Below are 26239 nucleotides of genomic sequence, written 5' to 3' on the forward strand. Positions count from 1 at the left end.
TCAGGTTCTAATATAGCTACAGAGTTCGTTTTGGTTTAAGATCACTCGCTGAAACACCTTCTTTCTTTTGAGTTTTTAAACATTTCAATCGGTTGAGTTGGAGAGGAGCTAGGCGCGGACATTCAATGTGGAGTTATGGATTTTTGTAGGTTTTTGGCAATTTTTTTACATTCAAAGATGTATATCTCAGGTTCTAATATAGCTACAGAGTTCGTTTTGGTTTAAGAACACTCGCTGAAACACCTTCTTTCTTTTGAGTTTTTAAACATTTCAATCGGTTGAGTTGGAGAGGAGCTAGGCGCGGACATTCAATGTGGAGTTATGGATTTTTGTAGATTTTTGGCAATTTCTCTACATTCAAAGATCTATATCTCAGGTTCTAATATAGCTACAGAGTTCGTTTTGGTTTAAGATCACTCGCTGAAACACCTTCTTTCTTTTGAGTTTTTAAACATTTCAATCGGTTGAGTTGGAGAGGAGCTAGGCGCGGACATTCAATGTGGAGTTATGGATTTTTGTAGGTTTTTGGCAATTTTTTTACATTCAAAGATGTATATCTCAGGTTCTAATATAGCTACAGAGTTCGTTTTGGTTTAAGATCACTCGCTGAAACACCTTCTTTCTTTTGAGTTTTTAAACATTTCAATCGGTTGAGTTGGAGAGGAGCTAGGCGCGGACATTCAATGTGGAGTTATGGATTTTTGTAGGTTTTTGGCAATTTTTTTACATTCAAAGATGTATATTTCAGGTTCTAATATAGCTACAGAGTTCGTTCTTTTCTATTATAATGATTTCTGATACTTATTTAATGGATTCGATGCGAGCGAAGCCGCGGGTAAAAGCTAGTGTACTATTAATATTTTAACATTTTTTCCTTTACTATATTAGTAATTCGAGGGTTTATTTCGATGCCTCTTTGTAGGAGTGGAATTTCTAATTAAAAGTATAACGGACTCACTCCACAAAACAAGTATTTGAAACACTCTCAACAATTACGGTTTGTACTCGTGGTAATTACGTGACTACTCATAACATTTGCCGTAATTTCACGAATGCTTTTTAGAGAAATAACCTTTATAACAAAAATTAATAGTTACACCGCTTGAAATTAGATGATTTATAATGATTTAATGGATTTTCAAAACACGATCTTGTATAGAAAGTAGTCTTTTTCAAAAAGTACCTAACAATATAAACTAAAAAAGAAATACGACATAAATTAATCAAACAAAAATGCTTTTGATAATCTTCGGAACTCAAATTCTGAATAATTTTCTGGGATTGAATATAAAGGAATTTTTTACCAGATCTAAGGTGGATGTTACTAAGTAAATATTCTAATTTTTTCTTCTAATAGAGTGGGAAAATATGAATCGAATGCTGAATATGATTTTCGCTCTAAAGAAAACACTGTTAGTCTTGGAGATATTTTAGAGCTGATATTATCACTAACGTTCACGAAATAATTAAAGTTCGTCTTAGTTTGTTGAGATCAATAGAGTTTGAGGTAAGAGTTCTATATCTCAAATAATTGATAACAAACCGAGTTTCTTTCTTTTTTATAGTTTTGTCATATAGTGATATCATATTTTCTTATCTTAGACGAATACGAAGAGCAAATGCTGTATTGATGGTGTTTTAATCGAGAAAGTGAAAAAATTTACAATCGATATCTTCAGAGAAAGATCAATCCAAACATTTGGATTTTAGAGAAAATTCTCGGTAATACAAATCCGTCGAAAACAGCATCATGTTTAGTTACGTTGTGGTTATTGAAAAGTTATTCCTCTAGACACAAAAGGCCGAAAACTAAGTGAATTAAAATCTTCTCTTAAACAAAATTTCGTAGTCGAAGAGATGAATATTTTGAATATGAAAATGAATTATAATTTAAACAGTTAAGATTGCGAGATATCTAAAATTTCAATTGAATTATAAATCAATTTAACTCAATAAAATATCGAAAATTTTAATACTATTAACATTTAGATAATTAGATCAGATATGATTAGGTTATTAACCTAATTAATGGGATAATCAACGTATTGGTCATTAGGGAATGTAGCAATTAAATTGTAATTATAACCTACATTAAATTGATAACATCCTATGCTTATATACGTTAACCAAAACAAACATTAATTAGTATATACCGAAAGAATCAAGTAAAGAATATTCAAAACAACAAACATTCTAAAAATTTCTATCAAAAAACTTCAATTAGAAATATTCCAGGCTCTTTGTAAATGCATCATTAAATCGTTGATATCGGTCAATGTGCTGAAAATTACAGATTGAAAATGATCCTCCAGGACCAAAAATTACATGAGTTCAATTCTGCACATGATTGGGCTCTCTTCAACCACTAAAATGAACTTGAACATAATCGTACATCTATTTAATATTAAGAGGAATATCTTCAAGTATTTCATTAAATTTTTCTTAAATTATAAACACATTTTGAAAACTGTGGTTCATATTTTCATCTGCTCTAACGCGGTTCTTATAAAATTCTAGCTTTATGTTTTGCTAAAACATTAAACAGAATTTTTTAAAACCAGATAAAGTCCCTTTTCTCTATCATCCAAGTACCTGAGGGAAATTTTAATTCAAGGATTACAGTTTATTTAATTTCGGTGTAGGTAGCAAAATCCACGAAAAAAAAGGGTCTTTGACACTGTCAACAATTTTTTAAAACGTTAATCTCTTTTAGCATAACCTTAACAAGTTTAATTTTGAACAAACAAAATGTCTCGTAATAAAATTATGATTACAAAGTTTCCGGATGTAAAAGATGTGTAAAAACTTGAAAAGGTTAATATTGAACGAAAAAAATGGTATTTTCTTATTTTACCTAGATTAGACGACACGGAATTGAGTTACCTGTCACCCGACAAAAATTACTATTCAAAAAACAATCCTAGTCAGTCTCAGATTCCGAGTGGTCGCTAGGATTTACGATACAGACTAAAAAAAAGATTATAAAACATCAAAATCAATAAAAATGACAATTTAGATGATACAATGAGTGATTTTTTCATACACTGTGATTTGTAAAGTTAATAAATTCATCAGAAGCGATCTGGAAGCGACGTTGTCATATTTTCCGAATAAAACCTAACTGTACAAAGTCAATTGAAAGCAATTAATTTTGAATTTAACAGATTTCATGACGAGAATTGGGTGAAAAAACAATTCATTAGTCACATTATACAAACAGATAATAAATTTTGATGCGGCAATTAATTTGACGGCCCTAGCTATTACAGAACCGCCCTAAAATGTACCCTTTTTAAATAAAAATTATTCCTGTTTATAGTTATTCCCTGGTTCATTTGTCTAACTATACTCATGAGAAAAAAAATCGACTCAGGCGACATCCATGCAATCGCAAGTCAAAAAACGATCCAACAAATGTTATAGATCAGCTTTTTATTACTTTTTTATAATGGTGATAATTAGAGGTAACTGGCATTTACCAAAGGTCATCTACCTGACCCACCACTATCAGTTAGTCATCAAACCTCAACCTACACACACCTTGGTTAACAAATGATCACGGTCACTCTATTGGTGGCCAGTACGCCGAACATGAGTTTAGAAACTGGTAACTTAAATTGAAGATGCGGTTCCAGAAGAAAAAGCTGCACATCCGAGAGCACAAGCTCATAGAAACGCGAGGAATCGCTGTGAGCGTTTGTAGAAGACTAAAGGAGGTTTAACTTGAGCCGAAAAGATCAGTTATTGGCCAAAATCAACCTCAACTTGTCTACGATATGACAGAAGACAATACGACAGATGACCTGATGAAAAATTTGCATAAAAGATGGTTTTTTTATTAAAATTGGCGATGGAGCGGAGGGATTCACGATACATTGAATAAATTTTAGGTTATCACGTCGTTTTTTACCCCAGTTTCATCGGCCAAAACTACGTACAACAGTATATACAGGATGTCGAAATTTAAGCTTGTTTTCTTTGCCGTTTTCATTGATTGAAATTCATTTTTTGACTAATATCTTTAAGATGCTGAAATTAAAAAAAGAATAGAAGCTACGGATTTATTGTTGCAGCTTTATACTTTATGTATATTGTAATTTCATTTAATATGTCGCTTATATCTACCAATATGCACAAATTTCAAAGAAAAAACGAAAAGCCAATCATGTTAATCCGAATTTTCCATTAATATGTAAATGAACTTCATTTCCAGTTGGAAATTAATGTCCCAACCTATCGGTTCTTCACACATATACTTAATAATTTTCCAATAATGCTTTATTTCAATAAAAGTGTCTCGTCGTGAATAGGAAACCTGTGGAAATGCCCTTCAATACTAGATCAGCCATTACACTTGAGATTTGAAGTAAGTACGTGTCTTGTTTTTTAGTTCGAAAATGTAAAGGAAAACGAAGTTGATTATTTCAATTTTTTTTATAAATAAATCAAATATTCTTATTATTTAAGAAAATCTATACTAATAAATATATTTCGACTAAATATTCAGTAATTTGTTGATAAATACTAACCGTTTGAGAAAAATAAATTTTAAAACCACCCACCAGTTGCTCTGGATTCCGCGAACCGATTTAATGGAAAATCTCTCCACAAAAACTCACAAAAACCCACCGATAATCACTTCAATATCTCACTACAACAACCCTCGACTCTTAATCGCTTTCAAACATATTTTTTATCATCCTGAATATACAAAAAAATATATACGGGATTTTTTCGTCGTGGATATAAGGTCGCTGGCGGCCTACTGAAGTTGTACCAGCTTTCAGGAGCCTTCCCGACAGTTATCCTTTTCCCACGCTTGATTTTCCAGCAATCCTTCCTCGTCTATTTGACAATACATGCGCCTCAGATCCCGCCAATGGTTCTCATTGACTAATTTCGAGCACATAGTTTCCTCGAAGTAGTCCGGGAAACCGTTTTTATAATCATACTTTATACCTACGTTTATTTTACTATGAAATCGAGCTAGTTTACGTTATCAAATATATTTTTTTGTTAATTCGAACTGGAAAGTTCATCAAAAATTAAGTAATTTGACGTTAAGACGGTATCACACGATGCGTTTAATGCTTCCGACGTTATACGCATCGTGTGGTCGTAATAAGCTTGTCATTCGACGAATTCTTTGCTTCCTACGTTGGAAATGGAAAGTCCTGACACACACTTTTTTTGTCACGTTTTCATTTCTTTAGGTTAAGTAAGGTTCGATCCTTCGTCCAATGTTGGAAGGTGATACGTGCAAACGTTTGACGCATCGTGTAGTACCGGCTTTATAATCGCAAAACTATAAAACTAAAATTTTCTAAAAACAGATGAGATTTCAAATTTTATTGTGTTCAATATTATGAAATATAAAGTTTTAATAAAATTTGAAAATTCTTGTTTATTCGACAAACTGCATCACAATATAGCATTTGACATTATTACTAGTAGGAGTTTTATTTTACAACTTCAATAATAAATGAATTCCAAGTCTCAAAGATCTAAAACTAATTTTATAAAACCAACTAATTCTCTATACTTTTTTTGTTATTTTGAAATTTATTTTCTATTGAAAATTTTAAATTATTAATTTTACGTCCTTCGGCATCAATGTAAAAATTTTATAAGTAAAGTTTTAGAAGGATACATCTTTTATGGGCGATCGTCTGTAATCCTTAGATTAAGGGTAAGTTTTAGGTCGTGCTGGATGAGTTTTTTCTAGTCCTTGTTAAGGCTCTATTGATGAGGATAATTTTTCAAAAAAAAAACCAAATAAAGATGAGATAAATGAACAAGACTGAATGCTTAACACCTTTACATCTACGAGATTGAATTTAACAGCAACAAGTTGATATCTGAATACTTATAATGTATATTAAAAAAATTGATGATTTCCATTCCGAGTCCGTTCAGGCGTTCTACCCAACCGATTTGCTTAATTTTTTTTTCAATGAAAGGTATTGATGCACAGATCATCCATCAACCATCGGATTTTATTTAATTTTCACCATTCTCAAGTTATACTCAAATGCGATTTCCCCATGTACATTACTTATGGGAGTTTTTCACATACACACGTTCTATCCTCAAAATCTCAGCTTCTATTCAAGATAGAGACTTCGGTTTGATTTAAGAACACTCGCTGAAACATCCTCTTTCTTTTGAGTTGTTCAATACTTAAATCGGTTGAGTTGGAGAGGAGCTAGGCGCGGACATTCGATGTGAAGTTATGGATTTTTGTAGGTTTTTGGCAATTTTTCTACATTCAAAGATCTATATCTCAGGTTTTAATATAGCTTCAGAGTTCGTTTTGAATTAAGAATACTCGCTGAAACACCTTCTTTCTTTTGAGTTTTTGAACACTTCAATCGGTTGAGTTGGAGAGGAGCTAGGCGCGGACATTCGATGTGAAGTTATGGATTTTTGTAGGTTTTTGGCAATTTTTCTACATTCAAAGACCTAGATCTCAGGTTCTAATATAGCTACAGAGTTCGTTTTGATTTAAGAACACTCGCTGAAACACCTTCTTTCTTTTGAGTTTTTGAACACTTAAATCGGTTGAGTTGGAGAGGAGCTAGGCGCGGACATTCGATGTGAAGTTATGGATTTTTGTAGGTTTTTGGCAATTTTTCAACATTCAAAGATCTAGATCTCAGGTTCTAATATAGCTTCAGAGTTCGTTTTGAATTAAGAACACTCGCTGAAACACCTTCTTTCTTTTGAGTTTTTGAACACTTAAATCGGTTGAGTTGGAGAGGAGCTAGGCGCGGACATTCGATGTGAAGTTATGGATTTTTGTAGGTTTTTGGCAATTTTTCTACATTCAAAGATCTATATCTCAGGTTTTAATATAGTTTCAGAGTTCGTTTTGAATTAAGAACACTCGCTGAAACACCTTCTTTCTTTTGAGTTTTTGAACACTTAAATCGGTTGAGTTGGAGAGGAGCTAGGCGCGGACATTCGATGTGAAGTTATGGATTTTTGTAGGTTTTTGGCAATTTTTCTACATTCAAAGATCTATATCTCAGGTTTTAATATAGTTTCAGAGTTCGTTTTGATTTAAGAACACTCGCTGAAACACCTTCTTTCTTTTGAGTTTTTGAACACTTAAATCGGTTGAGTTGGAGAGGAGCTAGGCGCGGACATTCGATGTGAAGTTATGGATTTTTGTAGGTTTTTGGCAATTTTTCTACATTCAAAGATCTATATCTCAGGTTTTAATATAGTTTCAGAGTTCGTTTTGATTTAAGAACACTCGCTGAAACACCTTCTTTCTTTTGAGTTTTTGAACACTTAAATCGGTTGAGTTGGAGAGGAGCTAGGCGCGGACATTCGATGTGAAGTTATGGATTTTTGTAGGTTTTTGGCAATTTTTCTACATTCAAAGACCTAGATCTCAGGTTCTAATATAGCTACAGAGTTCGTTTTGATTTAAGAACACTCGCTGAAACACCTTCTTTCTTTTGAGTTTTTGAACACTTAAATCGGTTGAGTTGGAGAGGAGCTAGGCGCGGACATTCGATGTGAAGTTATGGATTTTTGTAGGTTTTTGGCAATTTTTCAACATTCAAAGATCTAGATCTCAGGTTCTAATATAGCTTCAGAGTTCGTTTTGAATTAAGAACACTCGCTGAAACACCTTCTTTCTTTTGAGTTTTTGAACACTTAAATCGGTTGAGTTGGAGAGGAGCTAGGCGCGGACATTCGATGTGAAGTTATGGATTTTTGTAGGTTTTTGGCAATTTTTCTACATTCAAAGATCTATATCTCAGGTTTTAATATAGTTTCAGAGTTCGTTTTGAATTAAGAACACTCGCTGAAACACCTTCTTTCTTTTGAGTTTTTGAACACTTAAATCGGTTGAGTTGGAGAGGAGCTAGGCGCGGACATTCGATGTGAAGTTATGGATTTTTGTAGGTTTTTGGCAATTTTTCTACATTCAAAGATCTATATCTCAGGTTTTAATATAGCTTCAGAGTTCGTTTTGAATTAAGAATACTCGCTGAAACACCTTCTTTCTTTTGAGTTTTTGAACACTTCAATCGGTTGAGTTGGAGAGGAGCTAGGCGCGGACATTCGATGTGAAGTTATGGATTTTTGTAGGTTTTTGGCAATTTTTCTACATTCAAAGACCTAGATCTCAGGTTCTAATATAGCTACAGAGTTCGTTTTGATTTAAGAACACTCGCTGAAACACCTTCTTTCTTTTGAGTTTTTGAACACTTAAATCGGTTGAGTTGGAGAGGAGCTAGGCGCGGACATTCGATGTGAAGTTATGGATTTTTGTAGGTTTTTGGCAATTTTTCTACATTCAAAGACCTAGATCTCAGGTTCTAATATAGCTACAGAGTTCGTTTTGATTTAAGAACACTCGCTGAAACACCTTCTTTCTTTTGAGTTTTTGAACACTTAAATCGGTTGAGTTGGAGAGGAGCTAGGCGCGGACATTCGATGTGAAGTTATGGATTTTTGTAGGTTTTTGGCAATTTTTCTACATTCAAAGACCTAGATCTCAGGTTCTAATATAGCTACAGAGTTCGTTTTGATTTAAGAACACTCGCTGAAACACCTTCTTTCTTTTGAGTTTTTGAACACTTAAATCGGTTGAGTTGGAGAGGAGCTAGGCGCGGACATTCGATGTGAAGTTATGGATTTTTGTAGGTTTTTGGCAATTTTTCTACATTTAAAGACCTAGATCTCAGGTTCTAATATAGCTACAGAGTTCGTTTTGATTTAAGAACACTCGCTGAAACACCTTCTTTCTTTTGAGTTTTTGAACACTTAAATCGGTTGAGTTGGAGAGGAGCTAGGCGCGGACATTCGATGTGAAGTTATGGATTTTTGTAGGTTTTTGGCAATTTTTCTACATTCAAAGATCTATATCTCAGGTTTTAATATAGCTTCAGAGTTCGTTTTGAATTAAGAATACTCGCTGAAACACCTTCTTTCTTTTGAGTTTTTGAACACTTCAATCGGTTGAGTTGGAGAGGAGCTAGGCGCGGACATTCGATGTGAAGTTATGGATTTTTGTAGGTTTTTGGCAATTTTTCTACATTCAAAGACCTAGATCTCAGGTTCTAATATAGCTACAGAGTTCGTTTTGATTTAAGAACACTCGCTGAAACACCTTCTTTCTTTTGAGTTTTTGAACACTTAAATCGGTTGAGTTGGAGAGGAGCTAGGCGCGGACATTCGATGTGAAGTTATGGATTTTTGTAGGTTTTTGGCAATTTTTCTACATTCAAAGACCTAGATCTCAGGTTCTAATATAGCTACAGAGTTCGTTTTGATTTAAGAACACTCGCTGAAACACCTTCTTTCTTTTGAGTTTTTGAACACTTAAATCGGTTGAGTTGGAGAGGAGCTAGGCGTGGACATTCGATGTGAAGTTATGGATTTTTGTAGGTTTTTGGCAATTTTTCTACATTCAAAGATCTATATCTCAGGTTTTAATATAGTTTCAGAGTTCGTTTTGAATTAAGAACACTCGCTGAAACACCTTCTTTCTTTTGAGTTTTTGAACACTTAAATCGGTTGAGTTGGAGAGGAGCTAGGCGCGGACATTCGATGTGAAGTTATGGATTTTTGTAGGTTTTTGGCAATTTTTCTACATTCAAAGACCTAGATCTCAGGTTCTAATATAGCTACAGAGTTCGTTTTGATTTAAGAACACTCGCTGAAACACCTTCTTTCTTTTGAGTTTTTGAACACTTAAATCGGTTGAGTTGGAGAGGAGCTAGGCGCGGACATTCGATGTGAAGTTATGGATTTTTGTAGGTTTTTGGCAATTTTTCTACATTCAAAGACCTAGATCTCAGGTTCTAATATAGCTACAGCGTTCGTTTTGATTTAAGAACACTCGCTGAAACACCTTCTTTCTTTTGAGTTTTTGAACACTTAAATCGGTTGAGTTGGAGAGGAGCTAGGCGCGGACATTCGATGTGAAGTTATGGATTTTTGTAGGTTTTTGGCAATTTTTCAACATTCAAAGATCTAGATCTCAGGTTCTAATATAGCTTCAGAGTTCGTTTTGAATTAAGAACACTCGCTGAAACACCTTCTTTCTTTTGAGTTTTTGATCACTTAAATCGGTTGAGTTGGAGAGGAGCTAGGCGCGGACATTCGATGTGAAGTTATGGATTTTTGTAGGTTTTTGGCAATTTTTCTACATTCAAAGACCTAGATCTCAGGTTCTAATATAGCTACAGAGTTCGTTTTGGTTTAAGAACACTCGCTGAAACACCTTCTTTCTTTTGAGTTTTTGAACACTTAAATCGGTTGAGTTGGAGAGGAGCTAGGCGCGGACATTCGATGTGAAGTTATGGATTTTTGTAGGTTTTTGGCAATTTTTCTACATTCAAAGATCTATATCTCAGGTTTTAATATAGTTTCAGAGTTCGTTTTGAATTAAGAACACTCGCTGAAACACCTTCTTTCATTTCAGTTTTTGAACACTTAAATCGGTTGAGTTGGAGTGGAGCTAGGCGCGGACATTCAATGAGGAGTTATGGATTTTTGGCAATTTTTCAACATTCAAAGATCTAGATCTCAGGTTCTAATATAGCTTCAGAGTTCGTTTTGAATTAAGAACACTCGCTGAAACACCTTCTTTCTTTTGAGTTTTTGAACACTTAAATCGGTTGAGTTGGAGAGGAGCTAGGCGCGGACATTCGATGTGAAGTTATGGATTTTTGTAGGTTTTTGGCAATTTTTCTACATTCAAAGATCTATATCTCAGGTTCTAATATAGCTACAGAGTTCGTTTTGATTTAAGAACACTCACTGAAATACCTTCTTTCATTTCAGTTTTTGAACACTTAAATCGGTTGAGTTGAAGTGGAGCTAGGCGCGGACATTCAATGTGGAGTTATGGATTTTTGTAGGTTTTTGGCAATTTTTCTACATTCAAAGATCTATATCTCAGGTTCTAATATAGCTACAGAGTTCGTTTTGATTTAAGAACACTCACTGAAATACCTTCTTTCATTTCAGTTTTTGAACACTTAAATCGGTTGAGTTGGAGTGGAGCTAGGCGCGGACATTCAATGAGGAGTTATGGATTTTTGGCAATTTTTCAACATTCAAAGATCTAGATCTCAGGTTCTAATATAGCTTCAGAGTTCGTTTTGAATTAAGAACACTCGCTGAAACACCTTCTTTCTTTTGAGTTTTTGATCACTTAAATCGGTTGAGTTGGAGAGGAGCTAGGCGCGGACATTCGATGTGAAGTTATGGATTTTTGTAGGTTTTTGGCAATTTTTCTACATTCAAAGATCTATATCTCAGGTTCTAATATAGCTACAGAGTTCGTTTTGATTTAAGAACACTCACTGAAATACCTTCTTTCATTTCAGTTTTTGAACACTTAAATCGGTTGAGTTGGAGTGGAGCTAGGCGCGGACATTCAATGAGGAGTTATGGATTTTTGGCAATTTTTCAACATTCAAAGATCTAGATCTCAGGTTCTAATATAGCTTCAGAGTTCGTTTTGAATTAAGAACACTCGCTGAAACACCTTCTTTCTTTTGAGTTTTTGAACACTTAAATCGGTTGAGTTGGAGAGGAGCTAGGCGCGGACATTCGATGTGAAGTTATGGATTTTTGTAGGTTTTTGGCAATTTTTCTACATTCAAAGATCTATATCTCAGGTTCTAATATAGCTACAGAGTTCGTTTTGATTTAAGAACACTCACTGAAATACCTTCTTTCATTTCAGTTTTTGAACACTTAAATCGGTTGAGTTGGAGTGGAGCTAGGCGCGGACATTCAATGAGGAGTTATGGATTTTTGGCAATTTTTCAACATTCAAAGATCTAGATCTCAGGTTCTAATATAGCTTCAGAGTTCGTTTTGAATTAAGAACACTCGCTGAAACACCTTCTTTCTTTTGAGTTTTTGAACACTTAAATCGGTTGAGTTGGAGAGGAGCTAGGCGCGGACATTCGATGTGAAGTTATGGATTTTTGTAGGTTTTTGGCAATTTTTCTACATTCAAAGATCTATATCTCAGGTTGGTTTTAATATAGTTTCAGAGTTCGTTTTGAATTAAGAACACTCGCTGAAACACCTTCTTTCATTTCAGTTTTTGAACACTTAAATCGGTTGAGTTGGAGTGGAGCTAGGCGCGGACATTCAATGAGGAGTTATGGATTTTTGGCAATTTTTCAACATTCAAAGATCTAGATCTCAGGTTCTAATATAGCTTCAGAGTTCGTTTTGAATTAAGAACACTCGCTGAAACACCTTCTTTCTTTTGAGTTTTTGAACACTTAAATCGGTTGAGTTGGAGAGGAGCTAGGCGCGGACATTCGATGTGAAGTTATGGATTTTTGTAGGTTTTTGGCAATTTTTCTACATTCAAAGATCTATATCTCAGGTTCTAATATAGCTACAGAGTTCGTTTTGATTTAAGAACACTCACTGAAATACCTTCTTTCATTTCAGTTTTTGAACACTTAAATCGGTTGAGTTGGAGTGGAGCTAGGCGCGGACATTCAATGTGGAGTTATGGATTTTTGTAGGTTTTTGGCAATTTTTCAACATTCAAAGATCTAGATCTCAGGTTCTAATATAGCTTCAGAGTTCGTTTTGAATTAAGAACACTCGCTGAAACACCTTCTTTCTTTTGAGTTTTTGAACACTTAAATCGGTTGAGTTGGAGTGGAGCTAGGCGCGGACATTCAATGTGGAGTTATGGATTTTTGTAGGTTTTTGGCAATTTTTCAACATTCAAAGATCTAGATCTCAGGTTCTAATATAGCTACAGAGTTCGTTCTTTTCTATTATAATGATTTCTGATACTTATTCAATGGATTCGATGCGAGCGAAGCCGCGGGTAAAAGCTAGTTATAATAAAAACTAGAAAAATAATACTAATAATAATAATTAAGTCATTTTCGTTTAGATAATATTTTCGATGAAAGGCTTTCCACCATCGATATACCATCCAGAAAATATATAAAATTTTTAAACTTTTAACTTAACGTTACTAAAGAACAAACTGAAATAACAACACTAAGAAAAATAGTTTGTTTATATAAAAATCAACTTTTTTCGATGTTACGTCAATAATTTGATTTGGAAAAAAAAAACATTTTTGTATCAAATTTATAAATTGACAATTGCAGTTGTTTAAAAAAACATATATTCCAGTATTTATTTGGTTTACTGAGAAAAATAATTTGTTTATATAAAAATCAACTTTTTTCTATGTTACGTCAATAATTTAAGTTGAAAAAAATACATTTTTGTAGTAAATTTATAGTTTCACAATTGCAGTTGTTTAAAAAAACATATATTTCAGTATTTATTTGGTTTACTGAGAAAAATAATTTGTTTATATAAAAATCAACTTTTTTCTATGTTACGTCAATAATTTAAGTTGAAAAAAATACATTTTTGTAGTAAATTTATAGTTTCACAATTGCAGTTGTTTAAAAAAACATATATTTCAGTATTTATTTGGTTTTCTGAACAACCAAAACAATTAATAATCGAACTGGATGTTCTCGACATAACGGGACAAAAAAAATTGTAAATGGCAGCTCTGACATACGACTAGAGTGTAAAATTAGGACTCGACCAGTGGCTGTACTTAAATCAGGGTTAAGTTTATCATAAAATACGTAAAATTCTTCAATTTCTTCACAATATCAAAATAATTTATTAAAGCAATTTCGCTAGATATAAAGAAACATTAATTTTGACAACGCCGTAATCTGCATGTGCTTTTGTATGACAATATTAAATTTCGGAAGAAATAGACTCGGCAACATCGCAATCTCAACATATTCCTATACTGCAATGTCTCTACTTCCCTAGAGTTCTTAATCAAGGTGTTAAATCCCACAAAAGTTCAGAATTTGGGATGGTTGTAGCTACCACGTCTTCATCTTCTATTTCAAGTTTAGTCCTCTGTGGAGCTTAAAGCTCTAATGATTGCTTGTCTATTAGACAGGATAATGATCTGCTATTTGCGATAGTTCTTCTCTAGAATGAAATGCTGCTTCAGATCCGTCTTTATACCATTTCTGTTCATTTCTTGATCCCCAAAAACATCATCCAAAGGTTTGGTGAAACTACGAGGAGAATTCGAAGATTTAGAATCACTTCTAGTGCAGCTGTTAAGCATGATTCCATGGCACCAATTGTATATATGCAAACCAGTGTTTGTACCTTCGACAGATTGATCCTCGTGGTATTCAAACTAGTACTAGTACCCCAAATCACTGCCCCATATGTGACGTTACTTTTCGAAATTTACTATCAAGTACGAGTCCCAGATATTTCCACTAATGGTCATGAAGTTGAATTTGGTAAGTCTTATTCGAGTTGACTTCGGCCGGCATATCTTCGGCAGGATATACCCCACATAATTTGGGATGAGATTATATCTCGTGGGCATCCCCCGTTAGCAGTTGTTGGAATGGTACTACTTCAATTTCTGCTGTTTTAGTCGATAGTCATGCAGGTTGTATATTAGGAAAATTGAGTTTAGCAACACTGCAATCTCTAAATTAAAAACAAATCATGACGCGAAAAAAAATTATTCGACAACTACCGCATTTGATTTGATTGTTTCTAATTCATTTTATAATTTGTAATTGTTGATTCGCATGTTAAAAAAAATTTTTTTCCCCACGTGCAGCCACTGAACTTTGATATAAAAATAAGTTTGTGATACAGGTTTGTTTTATGGGAGGGTATCTTATCGATTTTGTCATTAACTGATTATTCGTATATCCTATTTTGTTACTATTGTCTACAAGGGTAGTTTGTTAATTCATTGACGATTTATGATACTCTATAAGAATAATAAGGGTGTCGATTTCATAGAAAATATACAGAGTGTACATGGAATGTAAAACATCGCAACAAGAATTTATTAATAGTGAATAATAATTTATTAACAATCTATGGATATTGATAAGTTTAAGATGTTACAATAGGGTTTGAAAAAAAAACTGAAAGTTACCTGAAGAGTCTCCTTTAAGGTCTATTTAAAAAGTAACGATGATATTTCAAATTTTAAAGTTTCCGAACCGCGATTTACATTAAATGATCTAGACATACATCTGGTAAATTGTGGTTTTCTCAAAGAAGGATAGAGAGAGAGAAGATCGGTTCATCTTTATCGACTGATTAAATCGGTGCGCTTTACATTAATTACTAACTTTGTTTCATGACATCGCATCGCGTTCGCCCAAGTACCCATTAATCTTGTTTCCTCTCAGATGCAGCCTCCTTAACTTTTCCCCCTAGCTACACCTACAAAATAGTCAAAAATCGTTTAATTACAACCCTACGCACGATTTAGTACGGTCAAATTTTACATATTTTTAAAACCAGAAACGACAACACATTTTCAATATTTAATATTTTGTACTACCGTTTCTTTTCATAAAGCAGACGTCATAAAAAACCTTGACCCTTTTTGTCGGGATAAAAAATGGTCGGTTACCAAAAATATCCTCGCTAAAACCGTATCGAAATATGGAGGAATCATTATTTTAAAGCATCGTAAAATCGGTCGAGTCGAACACCAATTCCGCGTCGGGGTATCTGATCTCGTCCTTGACGTCCCGAGACCTGATGCATTTTAGTATGAGCAGACGTTCCGTTGAAAAAGGGATCTATAAAAATTAATAATTCGCTGAGCAGATCCTACTGGGTCTCACTACAAGTAACGAGTTTGCTCGAACTCGATTTGATTCGTTGAAATTTTGATGCGCTCGCCGGTTTCGTAAAGAAAATTTATTCATGAATTATCTCGTGAATTGAAGTGTATATCTATATACAAATCAAATTAAAATTAAACAGATTAAACAGTATTTTTTGACTAGGCCTTGTACATCATTCTTTTATCGTTTTCTCGATTTTGAATTAACTCTGGAAAAGCCGTCGAACCAATAAAATCCAATTTATAACTTTTCGAAGAATCTTTTCTTTACATTCTGGAATTTAGAGCGAGAACAAGGCGACAAATAATCAACTCGCATTTCTATGAAAGACCAGTGTCGAAAGTTGTCTCGAATAGAGAAAATGATTATCATTTCCGAGAATTCCGGACATTGTTAGAAATTTTCTTCAAAAACATACCGATTTTTTGATAAACTTTTTAGCAAATATTTGCTCTCATCGTTCTTGAATCGACTGTAATGAGGTGCTAGAGCTGATAAATGAAACGAAAGTTATTGTTTTTTTTATTACTTTAATATTTCATATTTTTTTCATTACAAATATTCCAGAGATATAGATTTTTATAAAAAAACATTTAATTTATTAAAAATTTAATACGATAATTATAAGTTTTGAGCCACCCTGTATATAACTCATTCAAATTTAGTATAAAGGAAACTCCATTTGGGGATAAGGAGAATAAACACAAAGTGGTGAAAGAAGTTTATAAGGCTCAACGAATGGAACCTTTTAACCAAATTGATGTGATAGAAATAGTGAAATGATATTTAAAAAAGTAATCAAAATAAAATACTAATAGGACATTACTTAAACCGATGTTTTATGTTTTCAATAAGTTATTTTCACCTAATATTACCACCTCTAGTCCTTTTCGATTCTGTTCAAATCTTTTGCACCGATCACAGAACTAAACAGATATATTAAATATATACATATAATAATTTACAGTTTCACTTCTTTTGGAATTATTGATTGCTATTTAATAATTATATTATTATTATATTGATTCTTATTTCTATTTATCTATTTTATCGAGTAATTCTTACGAAAAGACTGGTATCAGTGATAAATTCACCGCTAGTGATTGCAATATATATGAAGCTAGATATAACAGCTGATTTTTAAGGTTAGTAACATGCTATTTTTTAGTTTGAAAATTTAAATAGCTAATATTTAATTTTAATGATTTAAAATGGTTGCTATAAAGAAAAAATCTGATCCTTTTAAATCTACAAGAAAGCAACAACGTAAGGAGAAGCGAAAGGAAAAGAAATCGCGTAGAAATACATTTTTTTCCAAAAAGAAACTTCAGATAAAAGCGAATGTAGAAAATACCGAAATTAATATCGATACAAAGAATAGAAGTAAACCGAAAGTTGATAAAAAAGATACAAAGATTGAAAATAGTAATAGCAACAATAATAAGGTAAATTCTCTATCGAAGTCAGGTTTTTAGTATTTACGATATTATTCCTTTTTAGGAACTTTCGATCGAACAAATTCGTAAAAAAGAAAAGAATCAACAAAAACAACTTGAAACGGAGATGAAAAAGCAAAGAAAAAAACAGCTTTTAGAAGCTAATAAAGAAGAAGATAAGATAATAATTCAAATGGAAAAGCAATTGGGTTTAAAAAAGAGGAAATCAAAAAATATTCCCAAAGGTTTTACTGAAGACGGTTTAGACTGTAAGCAGTACATTTTTATTAAATTTTTAAACGTTTTCATAGAGATTTTCATTTAGATTTACTAGAAGTAGTAGATCCGGAGTATCTTAAACATGGTGTTACTACCGAACAAGGTTTTGAAGATGCTGACAATGATTTTGAGGAAGACTTTGCACTAATGACTAATAAAAAAACAATAAAACAAAAATCTATAAAGTCCAAAGATATAAGTGGTTTCCATGAAACTGAAGAGGAATCCGAAGAAGAAACAATTGATGATCAAAATGAGTGGGAAGAAAGCAGTTTGGATGAATCAACAATTGAAGAATCGGATGATATTATTGAAGATAGTATAAATACATCAAAATTTAAAAGAAAAATCAAAGAAAATAATGAAATAGCATCTAAAAAGAAGAAATTGATGAGTGAAAATGATACGAATGATTCAAACAGCGAAGAATCAGAAGATACTACAGAATTTGACAATAGTACAAACAATTCGGATAACGACGATGTTTATATGGAAAGCGAGGTGGAAAATGAAGAAAAAAATGATAGGGAGGTCAATATAACAGAAAATAAAAAAGGGGCAGTCAAACAATTCCTTGATGGTACTTGGGAAGATATTTATGGTAGATTGAGAGCCAAAGATGGGACTGTTATCACAAAAGTAAGTTTTAAAAATGTTATTTCAATTATTCTTAAGAGATTTAATTTGATTTAATGAACATCGGCATGATTTTCAACACTGCCAGATGGTTATTAATTAGAAAAGAGTCCCGTTCGTTAGCGTACTATTGTTTTTTTAAACCCCTCATATTTTCTTTTACAAAAAATTCTAATGATAGTAATTTTCGATATTTTTTGTTTATTATTATAACTCATCATATTTTTATACCCCTAAAGTGTTTTAATTTGATTTTACCATCTTTTAATAATATACGAGGGCTGTCCAAGGAGTACCAGATGAGTAATGTCGAAAAAACTAATTGGAATCGTGCTTAATTTTCAACAAACTTATCATTTAAATTTTGGAGTGTTGAATTTCTCTGAGCAAAATTGAATCCTATTTTACAAATTATTTTTTTATTTTAGTATTTTAACATTATGCTTAGATTTTATGCTTAAGGAAACTTAACATTTAGTTCAAAGATATTTTAGAAAAGGAAAAGTAAGTCCTACCTCTGTTTTATGACCCTGGACACATGGGTCACACAAAGGACTCTTTTACTTTTCGGAGTAATGCATATATTTTAGTAAAACATCTGTAATTTTACGATTCTTAAGGAGAGGCTTAGACCTTATTGTAAATATTATATTATTAGTTTTTAGTTAGTACAAACCGACTCTTTCAAGCGTGAGGACGCTCCTCGAAAACGTAGTCTTTTAAATAAAGACTTAATATATGAATGTTAACCACTGTGTATTTCATTTATAAATATAAAACCTAATAATCACGATTACCTATCCATAACTTTCAACATGGAGTTATACACAATGGCGATGTTAATGTTATTCTTTCCCTTGTATTTTCTTTCACAAATAATTTTCAAGATATTGATTTTCGATATTTTTTGTGAGATGTTTCTATTATTTCACTATTGGTGTGGATGTTTTATAATAATTGAAATAAATTTTTTAGAAAACAGAAAGTAAATATGTACCTCCAGCTTTAAGAGAAAAACAAAATGGGGAAGGAGATAAAAAACGAATAGAAAAACTTAATCGTCTTAGGAAACAGCTAAAAGGTATTTTATCAAATTCAATTAAATATCTCGGTGATTTTATAATTTTTTTGGTTCTAGAAAATCGACAAATAATTCGATTTTAATAGTTTTTATGGCTAATATATGGAAAAAAATGGTTTTATGACTTTAAATGTTATCATAATCTCACTTCTTCAAACATAAAGTTTCTTACAAAGTATCAAACACAGTTCATATATTTTATATTTGTTAATATACATGTAGAAACAAAATTTTTTTAAAAAATTTCACAAAATGAAATTTATCAACATTATTTAAAACCAATTTATTATTAACGAGCGTATATAACATTTATACACATAACCTAACTTTAGGTTTAGGTTAAATTAGGTTAGGTTTGGTCGTGGCCCTAAATGATAAGGATGTTATAAAGATGTTACGATTTTCTAGACCGAAAATACGAGGGAACTACGATACTAACATTTCCTTAGGTTTACTAAATAGGTTAGCGGAAAGTAATATGCACAATATAGCGTCCCAAATCGAACAATTATACATGAAAAACAGCAGAAACGACATGAACGATACGTTAACTAACCTAATAATGGAATCTTTGGTATCGGAAGTGATAACACCTGAAAGATTATTGATCGAACATATAGTTCTTGTTATGGTACTACACGCCAACGTCGGTACCGAAGTGGGTGGGTACTGGATATTTTTCTATTAATTAACCATCCAATGTAACTTAGAATAATTTTAGGGGCCCATTTCTTACAGCGCGTTATCAAAAAATTCGACGAATCGTTTCGACGAGATGACGAAGTCGAAAATAAAACTTTGGATAATATCATTTGTATAATATCTCAATTATATAATTTTAAATTATTCGATTCGAAATTGATGTACGAAATATTGGGAAAATTATCGAGTGAAATCAAGGAAAAGCGCGTCGAATGTATTTTGCACGTTTTGAGAAGCGTCGGATTTAATTTGAGAAAAGATAATCCGTTAGCTTTGAAAAGTCTCATAATCGATCTACAAGCTAAGGCTTCTATTGTTTCGAAGGATGAAAAAGACAAGTAAGTACGTTTTAATTTATATAATTTACCTATTTTTTTACCTTTTTCTGTTTAATTCGAATTTCCCTCTTATAACTTTTATGATTTACTGTTTACGATAATAAAAGTATTTGTAAGGTTTTGATGTACTAAATTCGATTTTGGTTATCGAAATTTTTGTTAAATCGAAGTGAAATTAGAACGAAAACTGTTTTTTGAGTGTATAAATGCAATAAAAACTTTTTTTAATGATCATATTTGTACAATTTCTAATATAATCACGTATATACCTCTTTTATATTATATTGTATCTTTATTAGCAAAAAAAGTCATTTTTCTTATAAAATAACATTTTTCTTTATATTTTGAATTCCCCTTGTAGAACTGTCTGGTGTATTGTGCGATTAGTTTTGTGTTTTAAATATCATGGTCATTAGAAAACGTAATTTTATAGGTATCGTAATATGGAATTATTATTTTTATACGTAATGTTATCAAATTCACCCTGTAGATATAATAAATTTAATCACAATTACAGTATATAATTTTTTTTCGACCTATTGCATTATTAAAGCAAAAACAATTTAAAATATCAAAAATTATTTTAGTCAATAGAAACTTTCAACTTTTATAAAATTCTCAATCACTTGAATTTTATTTTATTATACAGAATGTCCTTTTTTTTCTTTCAGTTTGAGGATAAAATTCATGTTGGATATTTTATTGGCTATAAAAAACAACAACGTCAATAAGATACCGAATTATGACGTTTCTTATCCGGAACATTTGAAAAAATCATTAAAAGGATTCATACGTAAAGGAAATTACGCCACGGAATTGAATATGACTTTGGAGGATCTGTTAAAAGGTATCCTTGAACGTCGTGTTTATAACTATCGTGTATTATTTTATTTTATTACTTATGTAGCTGACGAAAGGGGTAAATGGTGGGTGGTAGGTTCGGCTTGGACTGGAGGTGTAAATACAGATGAAGAAAAATCCCAAAGTTCAATTAAAACCGAAGGATTTTCTTCGAAATTATTGGAATTGGCCAAAAAGCAACGGATGAATACAGACATTCGAAGAAATGTTTTTTGTATACTTATGTCTGCGGAAGTAAGTTTTGTCCTCCTCATATTTATATTTCTACGAATCGAATTGTTTATTCGAAATGGGAAAATTTGAATCTAAAGTAGAAAATTTCTAGTCAAAAGTGGGACATTCTTATTGAAATATGAGAAAATTAGAAGCAAAACTGAAAAGTTTGTATCAGAATTGGGAAATTTTTAATTTGAAATGGAAAAATTTTCTGTAAAATTAGAAAAACTTGAATCCAAATTGGAAAATTTTTAATAAGAAGTGGGACTTTTTAATCAAAAGTTGGGTATTTCTATTGAAATATGAGAAAATTTCTAACAAAAAGTTGGTATTAGAATCGGGAAAATGTTTACTGAACTACAACGTTCTTCATAAATTGTCAGCAAAAATGTAAAAATCTAAATCAGAATTGGAAAAACTTTGATCAGAATTGGAAAGTTCTACAATCGAAATAAGAAAACTTGAATCAAAATTGGAAAATTTTTTATTAAAAATGGGAAAATTTGAATCAAAAGTCGAAAATTTTCATTAAAATATAAGAAAATTTCAAGCAAAAGTAGAAAAGTTTGTATCAGGAGAGGGAAATTTCTTATTTGAAATTGGAAAATTTACCTAAAAAATTCGACAATCTTTATAAAATGTCAGAAAATTTTCAACAAAATGTAAAAATCTAAATCAAAAATGGGAAAACTTTAGTTAGAATTGGCAAGTTATTTATTCAAAATGGGAAAATTTGGATCAAAAGTGGAAAATTTTTATTTAATTATAAGAAAATTTCAAGCAAAATTTGTATTAGGAGTGGGAAATTTTCGATTTGAAATAGGAAAATTTACCTCAATAGTGAAAAAACTTTGATCAGAATTGGGAAGTTCTACATTCGAAATAAGAAAATTTGAATCAAAATTGGAAAATTTCTTATTGTTAATGGGAAAATTTGATTCAAAAGTGGAAAATTTGCATTAAAATATGACAAAATTTCAAGCAAAAGTGGAAAATTTTGTATCAGAAGTGGGAAACTTTGTTTAAAAATGTGAAAACTTCATTTAGAACAAGTTTGAATAAATCATGCGCAGTGTTAATCACAAATGGGACATGCTGAGTACACAATTTACTCCACCACTACATCAAAATTTCACCTTGAGTCTCTGAAGATGATATTTTGGTATCGAATCGAAGTTTTCACAATGTAATTATGAGTTGGTGTAAAGTTAGGAATATACAGTGTGTTCGGCTTAAATGAAATAGTTTCCATCGAAAATAGCGTATCATAACAAATATAAAAAGTTTTAACTAGAGATGGGACGGTTTTGATCAAAAATGGAACGGAAAACCGCGAAAAGAAAGCTCCAATCCAAATGTATAGAAATTCATGTTGTTATTTTTAGGATTATATGGACGCGTTCGAGAAACTTTTAAAACTCGGTCTAAAGAATACACAGGAACGCGAAATTATCAACGTTTTATTGCATTGTTGCCTCCAGGAAAAACAATATAATCCCTACTACGGTCACCTGGCGCAAAAATTCTGCGATTACAATAGAAAATATCAGGTAAATAAATATTTTTTAACTCACGAGTTATAAATCACAGTATTTCCGATCAATCCCTCGTCTTTTTTATCGCTTGAGAATTTTTTGAATCGATTAAGTCTCGATTTATGGCTTTCCACTTCGATTAATTTCAGTTGGCTATCAAATATTCCATATGGGATAAAATTAAAGCGATGGATGAACATTCAGGAACCCAATTATCGAATCTGGCCAAGTTACTTATCCATCTTTTTATCGAAAAAGGTTTACCTATATCGATTTTAAAGGTAAATGAAATCGATTTAAATTTCATTCGATATTAATAAATCGATTTTCTTCTGTATCAGATTATGCAATTTGCCGAATTGGATAAATTAACGTTGAGATTTACGCGACAAATTCTTTTGGGTATTTTGTTACACGATGACTTGGAGGAGTGTCTGTTGGTTTTCTCGAGGGTCGCGCAATCGGATAAATTAAAAATGTTTAGAGAAAGTTTGAGACTCTTTATACATCATTTCCTTTTGCGGAATCTGAATAACGATCAAATCGCCGATAACGACAAGAATTTGTTGGAAAAAAGAGCCAAAATGGTGGAAAAAGTATTGACTTCCAAAGAAGTAAAAATATGTTGATGTAAATAAAAGTTTTAACTCTTTGTATTATTTTGTTTTATTCCATACTAAAAATTATAGACATAAAATTCCATTCCGTATATATATATATATATATATATATATATATATATATTAAAAAAATGTTAAATATTATGTTAAAAAAATTCATTGCAATCACCCTATATAAAACATTTAATTATAAAATCTATTTGAATATATCTCACACAACGAATCATCTAGTTCTGTGGAATTACAACTAATTCAAAAGTAATACAATCGAACAAACTACACATTCGGTAATGTACATCTGACTTTGACTGATCGGTATCGTTCGGCAAACAACTTATTTCATTGCTTGATTAGCGTTCGGCTATATACATTTTTCAACACTCTAAGCAATTTTATTCGACAATTGATAGACTAAGATTGTACTATGTACCGATGCTGTTTCTCTCTCTGTTAACCGAATTTATTTATGACAATAATATAAGTACTTTCGAAATCACAAAACTTAATATGCACAGCAGAACGTATACGAGCAATACAATAAAACAAACCACACATCATATGTTCTGTGGATATAACCTAAATATAGACGTGTCTATTAACACGTTGATACGGAAATTATTTAAATAAATTATAATAGGTAAATATATCTTTTACCGCCGTTTAAAGTTTTACTAAACATGTTTAATACGGAAAACGTATAAATCCCATAACCAATTTCTTAGTTTCCTTCTATAATTTACAAATTTGATAAATTAATTCCGTATATTTGGTTGTATTGTAACTTTCTAATTGAGGTTAATAAACACGTGAAGTTGCATAGTATGTTTACGTATTACATGTATGTAGATTTAGTTATTATACAGAATGAATTTAACTTGAACTATTCATAAAAACTGAGATGTGAAACGTTTAGTGAAATGTCAAGTTATTATGTCATGTAGAAAATTATTTTTATCAAAATGTTTAGTATGGCGCAAAGATTTTTCTGCAGTAAAAAACAACCGTTCAATTTTTATTCACAAGAATATGTGTTCAGCGAAGAAAATATAAAACGAACAGCAGCAAAATTTTCTAGTATGAAACCGATACGATTACATACACATCAGCCGGCAAAGAGGGCAGCTGTATTGATTCCTCTTTGCGAAGTAAACGGTAAGGTGTCGCTACTGTACACGTTAAGAGCTTCCCATTTGAAAAACCACAGAGGACAGGTTAGTTTTCCAGGTGGAATGCAAGATGTGGGCGATAAAAGTTTGGAAGATACGGCTCTAAGAGAAACCAAAGAAGAACTCGGTTTGCATCCAGATAACATAGATCTATGGGGTAGTGGTAACTTAATTGTGACCAAAGGTGAAACGTGTGTGTTACCAGTAATAGGCAGATTAATAAAACCTTTAACAGTGAGTAAATTACAAACTAATCCGACAGAAGTTGAGGAAGTATTTACAGTTACCCTAGAAGAATTATGTAATCCAGATTTGTTAGGATACACACAATTTAGAGACCGTTCTTCAATACCTGTATTTTTAGGAGGTAAAAGAAGAATATGGGGCTTAACAGCATTGATTACTAATATGTGTCTATCAGCTTTATTGCCAAGTAAAGCATATTCACATAAAATTAAATATGTACCTTCAGTCAAAGTAAAAGAAACTAAATTCGTATCCACTTGAAATATTTGTTTTTATATTTTAGTTACAATTTTAATTTATTTCTTCTTAAATAAATGTGATACATACGTCATTTTAATGGAATTTTTTCTTTAGCTAAAGTCGACATTTTAAACTAAAGATATTTTTACTTAAATTGACTATCATGAAAAAATCAAACAACTTTTTATGTGTCTTTTATTAAAAAACAATTTTATATTCATATCAATACATTTAGCAATCATTGCAATAACAAATTTCTTCTTGATGTTATTTTAAATAAAAAATTTCAATATTAAATAAACAATCAAAATTATAATGAAATAACCGTTGTTTTCTTTTCTACTTACCATAATAAATTATTTATTTCAAAAACATTTTTCAAGATATTTTCCTTTTGGCAAGTTTATTAGATTTAAAGATTCTTATAAGAAACTGGTTATATTATTCACTTTGATATAATGGAGAAATTCAATTTTTTATTATCAGTCCACGAAAATGACAATCATAAAGTATTATTAATTTCCCAAAAATGTTTTTCTTTTAAACACCCCTTCCACGGTAATGTCAATTGTCAATATTATGATCTTCTTTTTCATATTGTAATTAATCATTGACAAGGAAATTGTGATGAAGTATTACTGTGAAATAATTGATCCATAAACGGAAACTACTGCTTTTCGCAATATAAGTCCTGTTATAAGATTCATGCGCAGGTTAAAATTGTACGTTCACGATCATAATGACACAGGATTTTTTATCAAATTTTGTTGTTTGATTCTTCAGGAAATTGTTATTGAAACACCTGTCACGTTCGCAAACCGTTATACGGCTCACATAGATAAAATAACATTTTATTTTTTGAAATTGAACCTCATTACTTTTACTTATTCTATGATTTTGAGATTTTATCGGCGTCTACCGAACGATGCCGGAAACTACAAATGGTCGTTGCATTCATGTAATTCGGCAACAAGTTCTACACTACGGTGTATGATTAATTGCCTACTCTTAAGGGTGAGTTCGAAAATTTTCTAGAAATTTTATTTTAAATAAGGATACCTATATGGTTCAACTATATTAAATATTATATACGATTTCATGCATTTTCTTTCGAAGATCTAAAAGCCATATCAGTTTTCTAATTATAGGTAGGCATTCTGAGAAAATTCAATTTTCATGAATTTTTCCAGCTTTTCTCCT

At 31.6% G+C, this 26239-nt stretch overlaps 3 protein-coding genes across 3 annotated transcripts in view; 2 read left to right on the top strand and 1 right to left on the bottom strand.

The window, feature by feature from the left end:
• Positions 1 to 4767, bottom strand: part of LOC130449458 (uncharacterized) — a 115451-nt gene extending 110684 nt beyond the window's left edge. The window contains exon 1 of the mRNA XM_056787278.1: positions 4530 to 4767. The gene's annotated coding sequence lies outside the window, so the exon portion shown is untranslated. The remainder of the gene's footprint in view (positions 1 to 4529) is intronic.
• Positions 4768 to 16805: 12038 nt separating this feature from the next.
• Positions 16806 to 23423, top strand: LOC130449722 (nucleolar MIF4G domain-containing protein 1 homolog). Its single transcript, XM_056787698.1, has 11 exons — positions 16806 to 17128; positions 17184 to 17388; positions 17445 to 18037; positions 19010 to 19115; positions 19565 to 19777; positions 19837 to 20155; positions 20827 to 21002; positions 21063 to 21250; positions 22618 to 22782; positions 22917 to 23048; positions 23109 to 23423. The coding sequence occupies exons 1-11, from the start codon at positions 16895 to 16897 to the stop codon at positions 23394 to 23396; spliced, it is 2619 nt and encodes an 872-aa protein (XP_056643676.1). The 5' UTR covers positions 16806 to 16894; the 3' UTR covers positions 23397 to 23423.
• Positions 23424 to 23975: 552 nt separating this feature from the next.
• LOC130449723 (mitochondrial coenzyme A diphosphatase NUDT8) lies at positions 23976 to 25360 on the top strand. Its single transcript, XM_056787699.1, has one exon. The coding sequence runs from the start codon at positions 24347 to 24349 to the stop codon at positions 25058 to 25060; it is 714 nt and encodes a 237-aa protein (XP_056643677.1). The 5' UTR covers positions 23976 to 24346; the 3' UTR covers positions 25061 to 25360.
• The last annotated feature ends 879 nt before the right edge of the window (positions 25361 to 26239 follow it).

The sequence above is a fragment of the Diorhabda sublineata genome, chromosome 10 (genome assembly GCF_026230105.1).
Source record: "Diorhabda sublineata isolate icDioSubl1.1 chromosome 10, icDioSubl1.1, whole genome shotgun sequence".
Taxonomy (NCBI): Eukaryota; Metazoa; Arthropoda; class Insecta; order Coleoptera; family Chrysomelidae; genus Diorhabda; species Diorhabda sublineata.

Coding starts and splice junctions, on each gene's coding strand:
- LOC130449722 (XM_056787698.1), top strand. CDS start 16,895: ATGGTTGCTATAAAGAAAAAATCTGATCCTTTTAAATCTACAAGAAAG. Junction 17,389..17,444: donor TACTGAAGACGGTTTAGACT/GTAAGCAGTACA, acceptor ATTTTCATTTAG/ATTTACTAGAAGTAGTAGAT. Junction 18,038..19,009: donor ATGGGACTGTTATCACAAAA/GTAAGTTTTAAA, acceptor TAAATTTTTTAG/AAAACAGAAAGTAAATATGT.
- LOC130449723 (XM_056787699.1), top strand. CDS start 24,347: ATGTTTAGTATGGCGCAAAGATTTTTCTGCAGTAAAAAACAACCGTTC.